Consider the following 14,294-nt stretch of genomic DNA (forward strand, 5'->3'; position numbering starts at 1 on the left):
CAATGTATCTGTACTTTGCAAGTTCATAGACAGGTTTCAAGGCAAAAAAGCTGGAATCTTTTGGCTACACAAGCAATAAACACCAAAGATAATCATCCAGCTAGATTTCCCACCTCCCAGAGTTCATGGAAATTACCAAGTGTCATTCACTAAGTGTAGAAGATGTGGGGAAACAGAGATTATCAGAATTTCATCATGTCTTTGGGCTCAACAGTAATTCTTAGTCCTTCTGAGCACATTTAGATCGTGGGTACATTCTAGAAAGTTACATTCGTCAAAGGTGAAATACATCCTTTGCCTAGAGTGAATGTATTATTTAATCAACTGAAATCATTAAAGCCACCTACATCATGACTGATGTGAGGATTTTGGCCAATGCCCTGGGATGGATTGGGGATGTGCCCAGCACCCTCCCACTCAGTATGCATCTGGAAGCTCTCCCTTTCTTCCAGCCCAGAGAGAGTCTGTGTCTGGGGAGGGGTGGGGAGTGTGTGTTGTCTGGGAAGCACCGGGATGCATATCAATCACTCTGTTTGGCGGGTAGCACAGACACACTGCCCCTTTATCCAATCACTATGCAGGCCTTCCCTGGGCCAGAAAGGAGAACTCTTTACAATACAGATGGTGCTATTAGTTTCAATAAGAATGTTTGTGAAGTGCTTAACAGTTTACAGAGTCCTCTAGGTTATTTGTTTTTATTTTGCCAGGAACTACATTTAGATGGCGGATTTTGATCCTGGTGTTTGCACTTTCCAGCCACATCCTTCTAACTGACTAATCAACTGACTAATCTAACTGACTAATCAAAGATGTGTGGAACTTGTCTCCTGGATCTATGATAAGAATGGGCCTAGAAATGTCCCAAGCTGGGAACTCACTGGTTTTTTACTGGTGATGGCTTCTGATGCTACCACCATCCAGAACACCAGGGACCTCTCTTGATCCCACAGAGATCTTTTCATGACCATTTCTCTGGACACATTTCCTCTCTACCCAGCTGGTTGTTTAAATTGATCTTTTCATGTTAACACGTTCAGATTTTAGAGAATACATCCAGTATAGGCAGGTCTGTTCATCTTTTTTTTTCTTGTTGTTCATTTTATTTAGCTTTAGCTTAGCCCACTTATCAGACAACTGTGTGTTGTTAAAATAGTTCACTTCTCAGTTGTACCTTCACATTTACATAACTTCACCAACCTATGGCTTTTGGTCATGGAGGAAGCAAAGTCCTTTTTATCCATTGTGACTAGGTCTCTCACTTAGGACCAGGACAGGCTGTACCTCCAGCAGCCTCTCAAGTCCCTTCAACCTTCCTTTGTAGAAAACAATTCAGGCTTCTGGGCACTCTGAACTACTGCTTTTGCTCTGTTACTTAAAAGAATTTTGTAGCCCATCTACCTTGACCAATCCTTCATTTTGTATGGTGTCACTAGTTTGTAACAGTGTCTCCTTTACTCTGGATGCGTGCCTCTCATTGAGTCCACAAATCACCCCCCTACAAGTCTCTTATCAGTACATCTGCCCATTCATGCATATCAGTAAGCTGTTAATCAGCTTTTGTTTAATATTACTATGAACACTTCAACTTCAAGTTAATATTGTAACTAGGTCTCTCCCTTAGGACCAGGACAGGCTGTACCTCCAGCAGCCCCTCAAGTCCCTTTGACCTTACTTTGTAGAAAACAATTCAGTCTTCCAATGAGCACTCAGAGCTACTGCTTTTTCTCTGTTACTTAAAAGAATTTTGTAGCCCACCTACCTTGACCAATCCCTCATTACTTCTCTGCATGGAAACTGATAAAAATTTATGTCTACTTCAGAGCCTAGCATCATCCCTGGCATTTTTTTTTCTTCTACCTTCCACATAATGTCCCTGTCCCACTCACCAGCCAGAGAGGAGACGACAACAATGCTTCCATTGCTCTGCTTCAGCATGGGCAAGGCAGCTACAGTCAGGACCACATAACTGAGGAAGTTGACTTCCATGCTTTTGCGCACATGGTGAATATCATCATGAAAAAGATTCAAAGAAGTGTTGGTGATGTGGTTGAGAATGAGCATGTCTAGTCCTCCTGCAAGAGATGGCTATATTAAGAAATCATCTGGGGTTGATGCCTTTCCCATTCTCCTCCCAAAAGCTCTTTGGTGACCCCAAGGGCAAAGTTCAGAGGAGGAGGGAAGAGAAACAGCCTCACCCATGAGCTTTCCTGCTTGGGCAACAAATTGCTCTGCGAAGGTCATGTCTTCCATGGTGCCAGCAATGTAGTGTGCTGAGGCTGCTCCAAGCTCCAGGCAGTGGGATACCACCTGCAATGACACAGCAGAAATGGCATCAGTCTTAGCTGCAGATTTTTGGGGGGTAGTCTCTGAAGTAATGGGGGGCTTAAATGAGAGATTGGTCACAGCCCTGTTTAGGTAAGAAATGGTAAGTATGTTTGTGTGTGTGTTGCCTAATATAACCCTCATGATCATCATCCTCTGTCTGAAATATTTTCTGGAACATGGTGGGGTTCAAATGGATAGATCATCCCAGTGCTGGGGTTTAAGTTCATGATTTATGCTCATGGCTTCTGTGAAGAGGCATTTCTGAAGGCATTATGAGTGTAGATGCTGGTTACTATGTGGGTAGCTCTAGGTTTGTGAATGTACATGCTTGGGTTTGTGAGTCCATGAGAGGGCATGTGTCTGGGAGTCTGCATGGGTATGAGGATATGTATTCATGAGCAGGTACTGGGAGTTCAGTTTTTGAAAACATCCCTATGTATCTGTAATTCCATGTGTAAATGTGTGCGACTAGGCATGTCTGTGAGCATATATAGCTCAAGGACTCTGTTGCAGAATATATTACACACACGCACACACACACACACACACACACACACACACACACACACACACACGAATGAATGCTTAAATGCATACTTTTATATTCCTGTGGGTTTTTTGGCGTTTGAGTCTATATATGAGAGTGCAAAATTAAGTGTCTGTGTGTGTGCATGTGCATCTGTATATAGATCTGCGACATGCTAGTTTCTGTGTATATGTGAGCATATATAAGAACACATCTGAGCATGTGATGGTACATGTATCTGCGGGCATAGAACCCTCACCTTCTGTAGAGTTTCTTTTGACCTCGCTGTCACCACCACATGGGCTCCCATCTTCGCCAGATGATAAGCCATCTCTCTTCCAATCCCTTTGCTGGCCCCTGTGACAATCACTTTCTTTCCTTGGAGCATCTCTGGGGAACCCCAAAAGGAAGTGAGGACCATACCCAAGTTGGCAGCAAAATTCCTTCTCCCTCTCTGGATATAGGCAGGCTTATCTCAATTTGTAACTTGAAGGTTATGAGCCCAGATCAGTTTGTCACAAACTGCATAAATCACTGTGGGAACAGGCCAGGTCTTTCATAAACATGCTCTGAAGTGGGAGGTTTGGGCTGACAGCCTCCCTACTGTCATTTCTAAAAACCTCCATGGAAAGAGATCATAGGATGAAGCCAGAAAAGTCATGGTTCAGCTAATATGTTGGAGTTCCAGACATTTCTGGACTCTTTCAATTTTGCTCAATTGAAAGTACATTTAACAAGGAATCAAAACACATGTGTTCATAGAAATTCCAGGGATTTTCCCTCACTTCTGTGTAGTCATCATCTCCAGTTTTTTTTTTTTTTTTTTTGCCTCCCACTTATCAGTCTCTTCATAGAGCCCAATTAGCTGCTGAGTTGTGAATTTGGGTATTACTCTCATTTTTGTAGAGGATTTGAAACTGCTTTCCATTAAGGGTGCCAAATAAAGCACGGCCTATTTGGCAAGATTTTGGCTACACGATTACCCTTCCTACAAAGTCCCCCCTGCCCACAGCCTGTAGCTGGAGGACACAAAAAGACCGTCTTTCCTCAGGGTTCCCTCATTTTCACCAACTTTGAGGATCAAGAACACATCTTGGTCCTCAGGAACACTCAAGCACCCCTGTGTTTTTTAAACCTATTCCTCCAAAATGAGACGCATGGGTACTTACCTGGTCTGAATTCCTCGTTTGCAGAATAGTAGTAGTAGGCCATGAAGAGCCCCAGAATGGGGAGGAGATATTTTTTCATAAAAGCCATCCGACAGGGAGCTGGCCTGAAGTCTCCTGTAGGACACACAGAGAGAACCTACAGAGCTTTCTACAACCTCCTAAGCAGGCAGCAGCCTCTGAATTGTGACATCAGGGACGGGGGAGGCTGGAGTAGTCTCAGGCAGTGCTAGCCAATTTCCCTGTCAGAGCAGCGATTGGCTTTGGGTGGGATCCCATTCGTCCCTGGCAGCCTGTGTGGTGGATTTCATAATGGACAATGTTTACTCCATTTCATTGAGCAAGAGGAGACTTCCAGATGGCCAAGCTCATGACTGTACAGGACTGGATTCCTGAGCATCCCTACCCGAGTCCATCTTACTCTTAACACCATTTACGCCAGGGATCAATGATCTTTCAAACGTGATTTGTCAAAGACAGAGAGAGAGAGGAGTGCATGTAGGGCTTCTGGGGGGAAACGTGAGTAATAGCAAAGAGAGCCAAACTCAATCCAAATCTCACTGTCAGTCCCCCTACCCCCCCACCCAGTCGGAAGCAATTAAAAATAACAGCACAAAACAGCAAAATAAGCTTAAAAAAATGTGCACATTTTGGGAAAAAATAATGAAAGCAAACAAGCTCTATAAGCCCCGCACTCAAGTTCAATGAAAAAGTATTACAACATCAAAGGAGAAATTGCAAGCCAGCCAGAACCCAGATGGCGGGAAATCCAAGACTGGTTCAAGACTCTAAGGCAAGTGCAACGGATCGTACACTTATTACTTTAACAGAGAACAAAGAAGAAATAATGAGTGACAAAAACGGCACTAAACCATTAAACTGGGTCTTGTAAATGCTGTAGAGCAACAAGAAACATGGAGAAGATGCTAGGAAGAGGTGACCTGATGTAGAAGAAAAAAGAACTAGCATTAGGCAAGTGAAACTAGCTGGGGACGCCCACACCAGCTAAAAATAGATCTAGTAACAGTAAAAGGACGAGGGTGGTGAGAAACCCTTAGCAATTTAGAATTTATTATCAGGGAAATAATAAAAATAACCACCTCAGTAACTCCATAGCACAAATTCATTAAGGAATAATCCTCAAAGAAAGAATTTAAGATATATCATTGTTAAGTTTTTCAACTCAAAACCAACCAATCAACTCATGGAAATTACCCCATCACAATGCAATCCTGCGTTCTGTAAGTTATCAGTAGAGCAGGGAAAAAATTTAAATGTGATAATAAGTATCAGTGCTTTGGAGGAGGGATAGGAGTTGGGAGTAGTGGGGGGACAGAATTTACACAAGGTTAAGGGAAATTAAGTTATGATTCCAAGTGCAGTATCTGGAAACATTCATCGAATTTTCACTTTAGAGTAAGAGAAAATAATTTAAGACCCAGAGGAGATGAAACAATTTGTCAACAAAGGCCCACAGCTGTGAGGGTCACTTGTAGAAAACAATGGAGATTTGAGAACAGTTGAGGGCTAGACAGAGCTCGAGGTCTATGAAGGACAAAAAGAGAAAAAAGATAAAATTCAAGTAAAAATTAGATTACATGCCTTTAGAACTGCAAGCTACATTTGTATAATTTTATAAATATATTTATGATACCAAGATACATTACAGACTAGACTCCATTTTCATTTCTAGAGGGAAGGAAGTGCCAGCCAGAACCCAGATAAGGTTCATTTTCTTAATCCTATACTATTAATAGTAAAATTATAGGAAACAATGAAAAGTTATTTGGAAATATGATGATGCTGAAATGATAGAAAGATGGGCAGACTAAGGATGTTTATTGTCTGACATAAAAAAGAAATAAAGAATTTTAAAGTCCATTAAGAAAACATAAATTTAAAGAAAGCAAAAATAACAATGAGTAAGATAAACTGCAGAGTAATAGAACACAAAGCAAATGCATTAACAATTGCTGATTGTTGGCTCCATTAAAAAATGAAGTCCAACATTGTGTGGCCTCAAAAGACACATTTAAACCCAAAGACACAAACAGATTAATAATTAGATGACCTAATAGCTACGATGCTAGAAAATAAGGATATGGCAAAAGCATCCAATAAAGTGATTTTTATGGGATTAGATAAAATAATTGCTATATAAAATGCATTGATGAGAAACAAGGACACTGTGTAATGGTAGTTGATGCATTAAATCTTAGCAGTTCTCAAATTTTTGGTCTCAGGACCCTTGTATACTCTTAATAATTTCCAAGGACTTCAAAGAACTTTTGCCTGTGTAGGTTTTACCTATTGATATTGCTATTGCAATTTATACATTAGAAATTAAGACTGAGGATTTTTTTCTAAAACTCAAGAATACATAAGCATACATTCCATTAGCAGTCAGGGCAGTGGCATTAGCATACATCCTGTAGCCCCTGGAAAAGTCAGGTAATGTCTTAGTATAATTATGAAAATAGTTTTGACCTTTCAACCCTTCAAGAGGGTCTCAGAGACCCATGGGGACCACACTTTGACCATATTATATAATAAACATCTAATCCACTTTGTGTTCATATTTACATGGCTGGTTTTCTCATTGGCTTGTAAACTCCTGGAGGACATGGATTATGTCTTTTTCATCTTTGTCTCTTTCCATTTCCCACTAGCCTTGCTCCAAAATAGGCATTCAATAAACTTGCTGTTTTAGTGTTTTTGAGATACTGCAGCAATAAGAAAATTGCTGTCTTCCTGGAGCCTGATTTAATCTGGGGAAATCACTGGGATTCAGCATTCTGGTCATAACAGATCAATCCCATCCCCCAAATCTTCTTTCTGGGGTTCTCAACAAAGTTTAAAAAAATAATAAAAACAAAATGAAATACAACTGTTTCAGCTAGCATTTGTTTCAAGTCAGGTATTCCCTGATTGAATCAAAGTTCCATAGCAAAACAGCGAACTGTTCACTCCACTCCTCGTGCCCTCCTTTGTAATGCACTGACCATTCACATTCCAGAGCAGGCTTTCAGCGGATACCTGGAGCCCACCTGCACAGAATGGGCTCTTCACTGCTGGAGGTGAGTATTAGAGCCCAGCCAGGAATTCTCTCTGATTTGATCATTCCCACCGGAATAAATGGAATCAAGCACAAGCAACAGAGTGAGAAGAACATAGGGGATGAATGAACAAGAATGGGACTATGAAGGATGGCCCAGATCTGGGGAGACTGATAGGAGATGGCAAAAATGTGAGGAGGGGCAGCCAGAGGGAAGTCCCTTGCATTTGGCATAAAACGTAGATTACGAAAGAAACACCTGTCATTTAGAAGGTGGCAGCTATAGTGCTTTTCATGACTGTTAGTAGCTTTGTTAATCAAGTGGTCCCATTTGAAAATGAATCTTGTTGGGCAAACCTCAGAGTAAAAAGTAGGTGAACACTGTGTTCAGAGATTCTGCCTTTCCTGGGAGAATAACACTTGCAGCGTTGAAACAGGAGAGGATCTTAGCATTATATGAGAATTGATAGGGTTTCGCTGTGTCCCAACCCAAATCTCAACTTTAATTATATCTCCCACAATTTCCACATGTTGTGAGAGGGACCCAGGGGGAGGTAATTGAATCATGGGGGCTGGTCTTTCCTGTGTTATTCTCTTGATCGTGATTAAGTCTCACGAGATCTGATGGGTTTATCAGGGGTTTCCACTTTTGCTTCTTCCTCATTTTTCTCTTGCTACTGCCACGTAAGAAGTGCTTTTCACCTCCCGCCATGATTCTGAGGCCTCCCCAGCCATGTGTAACTGTAAGTCCAATTAAACCTCTCTTTGTTCCCGGTTTCGGGTATATCTTTATCAGCAGTGTTAAAAAGAACTAATATAGTAAATTGGTACCAGTAGAGTGGGCTGTTGCTGAAAAGATATCTGAAAATGTGGAAGTGACTTTGGAACTGGGTAACAGGCAGAGTTTGGAACAGTTTGGAGGGCTCAGAAGAAGACAGGAAAATGTGGGAAAGTTTGGAACCTCCTAGAGGCTTGTTGAATAGCTTTGACAAAAATGCTGATAGTGATATGAACAATAAGGTCCAGACTGAGGTAATCTCAGATGGAGATGAGGAACTTTTTGGGAACTGGAGCAGAGGTGACTGTTGTTATGTGTTAGCAAAGAGACTGTTGGCATTTGCCCCTGCCCTAGAGATTTGTGGAACTTTGAACTTGAGAGAGGTTTTTTAGGGTATCTGGCAGAAGAAATTTCTAAGCAGCAAAGCATTCAAGAGGTGACTTGGGTGCTGTTAAAAGCATTCCATGTTAAAAGGGAAAACTAGCATAAAAGTTCAGAAAATTTGCAGCCTGATGATTTAAAAAAGAAAAACACATTTTTTTGAGGAGAAATTCAAGCCAGCTGCAGAAATTTGCATAGGTAGCAAGGAGCCAAATGTTAATCCCGAACACCATGAGGAAAATGTCTCCAGGCCATGTCAGAGACCTTCATGGCAGCCCCTCCCATCACAGGCCCGGAGCCCAGGAGAAAAAAGTGGTTTCGTGGGCCAGGCCCAGGGTCCCTGTGCTATGTGCAGGCTAGGGACTTGGTGCCCTGTGTCCCAGCTGAAAGGAGCCTGAAAGGAGCTGAAAGTGGATGAAAGGAGCTAGCCTAGAGCTCAGGCTTTTGCTTCAGAGGGTGGAAGCCCCAAGCCTTGGAAGCTTCCACATGGTATTGAGCCTTCCACATCGTGCACAGAAATCAAGAATTGAGGTTTGGGAACCTCTGCCTAGATTTCAGAAGATGTATGGAAATGCCTGGATGCCCAAGGGAAAGTTTGCTGCAGGGCAGGGCCCTCATGGAGAACCTCTGCTAGGGCAGTGTGGGAGGGAAATGTCGTGTTGGAGACCCAACACAGAGTCCCTACTGGGGCACTGCCTAGTGGAGCTGTGAGAGGAAGGCCAATGTACTTCAGACCCCAGAATGGTAGATCCACTGGCAGTTTGTGCCATCTGCCTGGAAAGCTGCAGACACTCCATACCAGCCCATGAAAGCAGCCAGGAGGGAGGCTGTACCCTGCAAAGCCACAGGGGCGGATCTGCCGAAGACCATGGGAACCCACCTTTTGCATCAGTGTAACCTGGAGTCAAAGGAGATATTTTGGAGCTTTAAAATTTGACTGCCCCTTTGGATTTTAGACTTGCATGGGCCCTGTAACCCCTTTGTTTTGGTGAATTTCTCCCATTTGAAATGGCTGTATTTACTCAATACCTGTACTCCTATTGTATCTAGGAAATAACTAGCTTGCTTTTGATTTTACAGGTTGATAGGTGGAGGGGACTTGCCTTGTCTCAGATGAGACTCTTAGACTGTGGACTTTTGGGTTAATGCTGAAATGGGTTAAAACTTTGGGGGACTGTTGGGAAGGCATGATTGGTTTTGAAACGTGAGGACATGAGATTTGGAGGGGCCAGGGGCAGAATGATACGGTTTGACTGTGTCCTCACCCAAATCTCAACTTGAATTGTATCTCCCAGAATTCCCACGTGTTGGGGGAGGTACCCAGGGGAGGCAATTGAATCATGGGGGCTGGTCTTTCCCCTGCTGCTCTCGTGATCTGATGGGTTTATCAGGGGTTTCTGCTTTTGCTTCTTTCTCATTTTTCTCTTACTGCTGCCATGTAAGAAGTGCCTTTCACTTACCACCATGATTCTGAGGCCTCCCCAGCCAAGTAGAACTGTAATCCAGCTAAACCTCTTTTTGTTCCCAGTTTCAGGTATGTATTTATCAGTAGTGTGAAAACGAACTAATACAATAATGCATAAGATTCTCCCTTTCTTGCCACCCCCACCCCCATTCCTCAGGTCTGATTTTAGGAACTCACAGCTGCCAAGATCTTTTCCTTGCTATAGAAAGAACTATCATTTCATGCAATTTTGTCCAGTAACAGACTCCCTCCTCCCCTTCCTCCTGTTCTCCTCCCTCATGTGTGTGTCTAACGAGGGGAGAAGTTCTCATTTGTCAATCCTTCATGGCAATCTCAATGGACAGATTTATTCTATTTTTTACCTGATGGAATCGTGGATCTGGGAGAATGAAGTAGGCATGAGATAAATTGCCCTCTGTGTGCTTTCCCGTTCCTGCCTGGCACATGTAGCTTGTGGTAGGGGACTGAGGGGGTAGAATACCTGGAATCTATTTGCCTGGGAGAGCCAAGGGCCTTCTAGGAAAGAAGAGACCCTCACAAGGTCACGAGCATGGTCTGATCCCTGCCCCCAGTGGAGATGGAGATGCAAACAGTTCTTTTTATAATTAAAAAAATTCCGTTGTTTTTATGTTTTAAGGGCATGATCTAAGCAGACAGTTCTAAGCATGTTGTAGTTGTAGTTTTTCAGGTTTTCCCTCTTGCCTAGCTCCTGTGGATTCACATCTGAGCATAGAAGAGAGAGGGGGCCATGTAATAACTAAACAAAGTTATTCAATGGAAGGTCTGTTGAAACACTGGCAGCATGGGGAGCAGTGGGAGAGCCCCACACAGTTGAGAGGACTGACCTCAGCATGGCCACCACAGGGCTTTGGCCCATCTTGTGTTTTTTCTTGGTTGGTCAGCCCAACTTTCAGGAAGCACACTAGGGTGGCACCACAGCCCCAGCCAGGTGGGCATCTCAAGGTTCCAGGGATGTCAGCATTAGAAGGAAGCACTTGCCCCTGGTGGGACATAGGGTTGCCAGATTTAGCAAATAGAAATACAGAATGCCCAGTTAAATCTGAATTTCAGATAAATGACAAATAGTTATTTTAAGGATGCCTGTCTGTCTGTCCTTCCTATCTGTCTGTCTGTCTGTCTATCTATCATCTATCTATCTATCTATCTATCTATCTATCTATCTATATCTATCTTATCTACCTATCCTCTATCTAAGCTGTCTACCTATCAAGATGGGATAAACTGTTGAAAGAAATATTCCTAAACTATTGAAGGGAAGATGTCTTGAAAGTTACATACTTACACTAAAACATGATTCAAGCCAGGTTTGGTGGCTCTTGGATGTAATCCCAGTCACTGGGGAGGCCAAAGAGAGGATCACTTGTGGCTAGGAGTTTGAGACCAGCCTGGGAAACATAGCAGGACCCCCATCTCAAAAAAAAAAAAAAAAAAAAAAGGAAAAAACACCATTAATCATTCATTGTTTATCTGAAATTTGGATTTAACTGAGTGTCCTGTGTTTAATTTGAAAAGCTTAGAAGTGGCAGCGGGCTTTGAGAACCTGAGAAATGGTCTCAGGTGTGGACAAAACATTCTGGACCATGGCTACTGATAGCCATCTGGTCTACCTTTAACAAAGTGGAGCCCAGCATCCTGGCCACAAACAGCCCAAAAAGGCCCTAAGTAGCGAAAGAGGTACATACCACATGGTAGCTGGGTGGAGGAATTACCTACTAACTTTTATTTAGTTAGGTATTTACCGTTTGTCAGGTACTATGAATATAAACACCAGTGAAATGCTCTCCATGCCCTAGAAGAAGAAGATGTGGAAATAAATGAAATGTGTAAGACATTACCAGTGCACTAATGGAAGTCTACAGTAGGGGCATAATGAAGGGAGTAGCCCATTCTACATGTCAGATGGGCCAGCGGGAGCTGCTTCCAGGAAGTTGTTCATTTTGATCCATGTTGAAATATGAGCAGGAACGTTCCAGGAAATGAAGAATGATAACAGTGAGCATTGAGTTGGGTTCAGGAGTATGGGGAGAGGGGAGGGCTAGTTTGTAGAACATTCTTTGCATAGGAAGCTGTGTGGGAAAATAGAAAGCGGTGTGAAAGAGAAAGTCATGTTTGGGAAACTATGAACAGTTCCATATGGCTGGATAACTGAATTTTACAGGGTAGGGTTACACAGTAAGAAGCCCAGAGAAGCAAGCAGAGGCACGTCTTTGAGGGCCATGAGTGCCTACTGTTGGAGTCTGTAGTGCTGGCCATTTGTTCTCAAGTCACGAAGCCTTTGCCTTCTGTGGCCTCTTCATCCCCATCCCAGAACTCTATCCACTGGCTCTTTGTATCCCCTCATTGCCTTATGCAAAAAATTCTGAATCTTCCACACTCTTTCAGCTCTTCAGTCCAGCCCCACACCCTCCATCAGCACTTCACTCTCCCTGCCAGGCTGCGCTGGGTATGGTCTTCACCCCGAGGGCTTGCAGCCCCCGGAGCTATGCCCAGCAATGTTATTGGGCTCCCCTATAACCAGCTGGATTTTTCTACCATGCTTTTTTTCTCTTTGATCCTTCTCATTAAGTATCATTTGCCACTTTAACCTCCCCAAACATCCTTCTCCCTTGGCTTCTGTCAATTCATAGTCACTGGGCTTTTCTTTCTATTTCTCTCACTGCTTCTCAGTTTTCTTTATAGGCTTATCTTTTCTTCTGGATTCCTTGAATGTTGGAGTTGGCCTTGATTCTGTTCTCATTTTTTTTCTATATTCCCTGCGTAATTCCCTTCTCTCCCATGGTTATAATTACAACCTTTGTGTTGATGGATGAGTCTTATAAGTCTCTATTTCCTGTGCAGCAATTTCTCCTAAGCTTCAGGTAGTATAACCACCTGCTTACCCAAACCCTCTCCTTCTGAGGGCCTCCTAAACATCTCAAATTCATCATGCTGAAATTGACATGATTATTTTTTAATGGCTTTATAGCAGTGCAATTTATATACTGGAAAATTGTCTCATTTTAAGTGTACAATTCAATGATTTTGAATAAATTTGCAGAGTTGAGAAATCATCACTGCAATCTAACTTAGAACATTTCCATCTCTCAAAAAGATTTCTTGTGCCCATTTACAGTCACTCCCTGCCTGGGGTGCCCAGCCCCAGGCAACCAGTAATTTAATTTCCATGTATAGACTTGCCTGCCTTGGACATTTTGTATTAGTAGAACTATACAACATGTGATCTTTTGTCTGACTTCTTTCACTTAACATGTTTTTGAGGTTCTTCCATATTGTAACATGTGTCATTTATTGACAAATCATATTCCATTGTATGGATATACCACATTTTGTTGATCCATTCACCAGTTCACAGACATTCGGAATTTTCCCCTTTTTTTGCTATTATGGACAGTGCTGCAATGAACATTGGTGTGAAAATTTTTGTGTGAATGTATGTTTTTATTTCTCTTGGGTATATGCCCAAGAGTGGCATTGCTGGGTCATATGGTAAATTTATGTTTAACCTTTTTTTTTTTTTTTTGAGATGGAGTCTCGCTCTGTGGCCAGGCTGGAGTGCAGTGGCATGATCTCGGCTCACTGCAACCTCTGCCTCCCAGGTTCAAGCGATTCTCCTGCCTCAGCCTCCTGAGTAGCTGGGACTACAGGGTGCACCACCACACCCAGCTAATTTTTGTATTTTTAGTAGAGACAGGGTTTCACTGTGTTAGTCAGGATGGTTCGATCTCTTGACCTCATGATCTGCCTGCCTCAGCCTCCCAAACTGCTGGGATCACAGGTGTGAGCCACCACACCCAGCCATGTTTAACTTTTTAAGAAACTGCCAAACTGTTCTCCAATGACTTTGTTATTTTTACTCACCGTTTCCCATTGATCTCTATTTCAATCAATGGCTTCACCATCCATCTAATTAGTAATCCAGAAACTTAGGAGTTCTTTATTCCTCCCTCTGCATATTCCATTAATCACCAAGTACAGTCGATTCTACCTCCTAAGTATCTCTAGAACCATCTCCAAATCTTCACCCTTTGTGACCATCTGTGTTAGTCCACTTTCACACTGCTATAAAGAAATACCTGAGACTGGGTAATTTACATAAAAGAAGAAGTTTAATTGAATCATAGTTCTGCATGGCCAGGGAGGCTTCAGGAAACTTACAATCACGGTGGAAAGCTAAGGGCAAGCAAGGCACATCTTACATGGTGGCAGGGAGAGACAGAACGAGGGGGGGACCTGCCATACACTTGTAAACCATCAGATCTCATGAGAACTCACTCACTATCATGAGAACAGATGAGATTATGGGGGAACCCCCATAATCCAGTCACCTCCCACCAGATCCTTCCCTCCTTGACACCTGGGGATTACAATTTGAGATAAGATTTGGATGCGGACACAGAGCCAGACCATATCCTAACTCAGGCCACCACTGTTTTCTGCTTTAATGCCCTCCACATTTCTCTGGCCACCTCACCTTCCCCAATCTATTAATTTTTAAAACAAGCTTGTGAAATATTTGGTATTCACAAAAGAATATAGGAAAACATGAATAACGTATAAAGCATAAGTATGAAACAAAA

The 14,294-nt window shown here is 42.6% G+C and overlaps 2 protein-coding genes across 3 annotated transcripts in view; one reads left to right on the forward strand and one right to left on the reverse strand.

Annotated features, from left to right (window-relative positions):
• Window positions 1–4,252, reverse strand: part of HSD11B1 (hydroxysteroid 11-beta dehydrogenase 1) — a 30,218-nt gene extending 25,966 nt beyond the window's left edge. The window contains exons 1-4 of the mRNA XM_032136895.2: window positions 4,021–4,252; window positions 3,111–3,241; window positions 2,196–2,307; window positions 1,887–2,072 (exon numbers count right to left, since the gene is read on the reverse strand). Coding sequence (XP_031992786.1) covers window positions 1,887–2,072; window positions 2,196–2,307; window positions 3,111–3,241; window positions 4,021–4,108 — 517 coding nt within the window. The 5' untranslated portion in view covers window positions 4,109–4,252. The remainder of the gene's footprint in view (window positions 1–1,886; window positions 2,073–2,195; window positions 2,308–3,110; window positions 3,242–4,020) is intronic.
• Window positions 4,253–7,755: 3,503 nt separating this feature from the next.
• LAMB3 (laminin subunit beta 3) overlaps window positions 7,756–14,294 on the forward strand; it is a 92,118-nt gene continuing 85,579 nt past the window's right edge. For both annotated transcript variants that reach the window (XR_004245026.2, XM_032136600.2), the window contains exon 1: window positions 7,756–7,815. The gene's annotated coding sequence lies outside the window, so the exon portion shown is untranslated. The remainder of the gene's footprint in view (window positions 7,816–14,294) is intronic.

Source organism: Hylobates moloch, unplaced genomic scaffold, assembly GCF_009828535.3.
Source record: "Hylobates moloch isolate HMO894 unplaced genomic scaffold, HMol_V3 SCAFFOLD_18, whole genome shotgun sequence".
Classification (NCBI taxonomy): Eukaryota; Metazoa; Chordata; class Mammalia; order Primates; family Hylobatidae; genus Hylobates; species Hylobates moloch.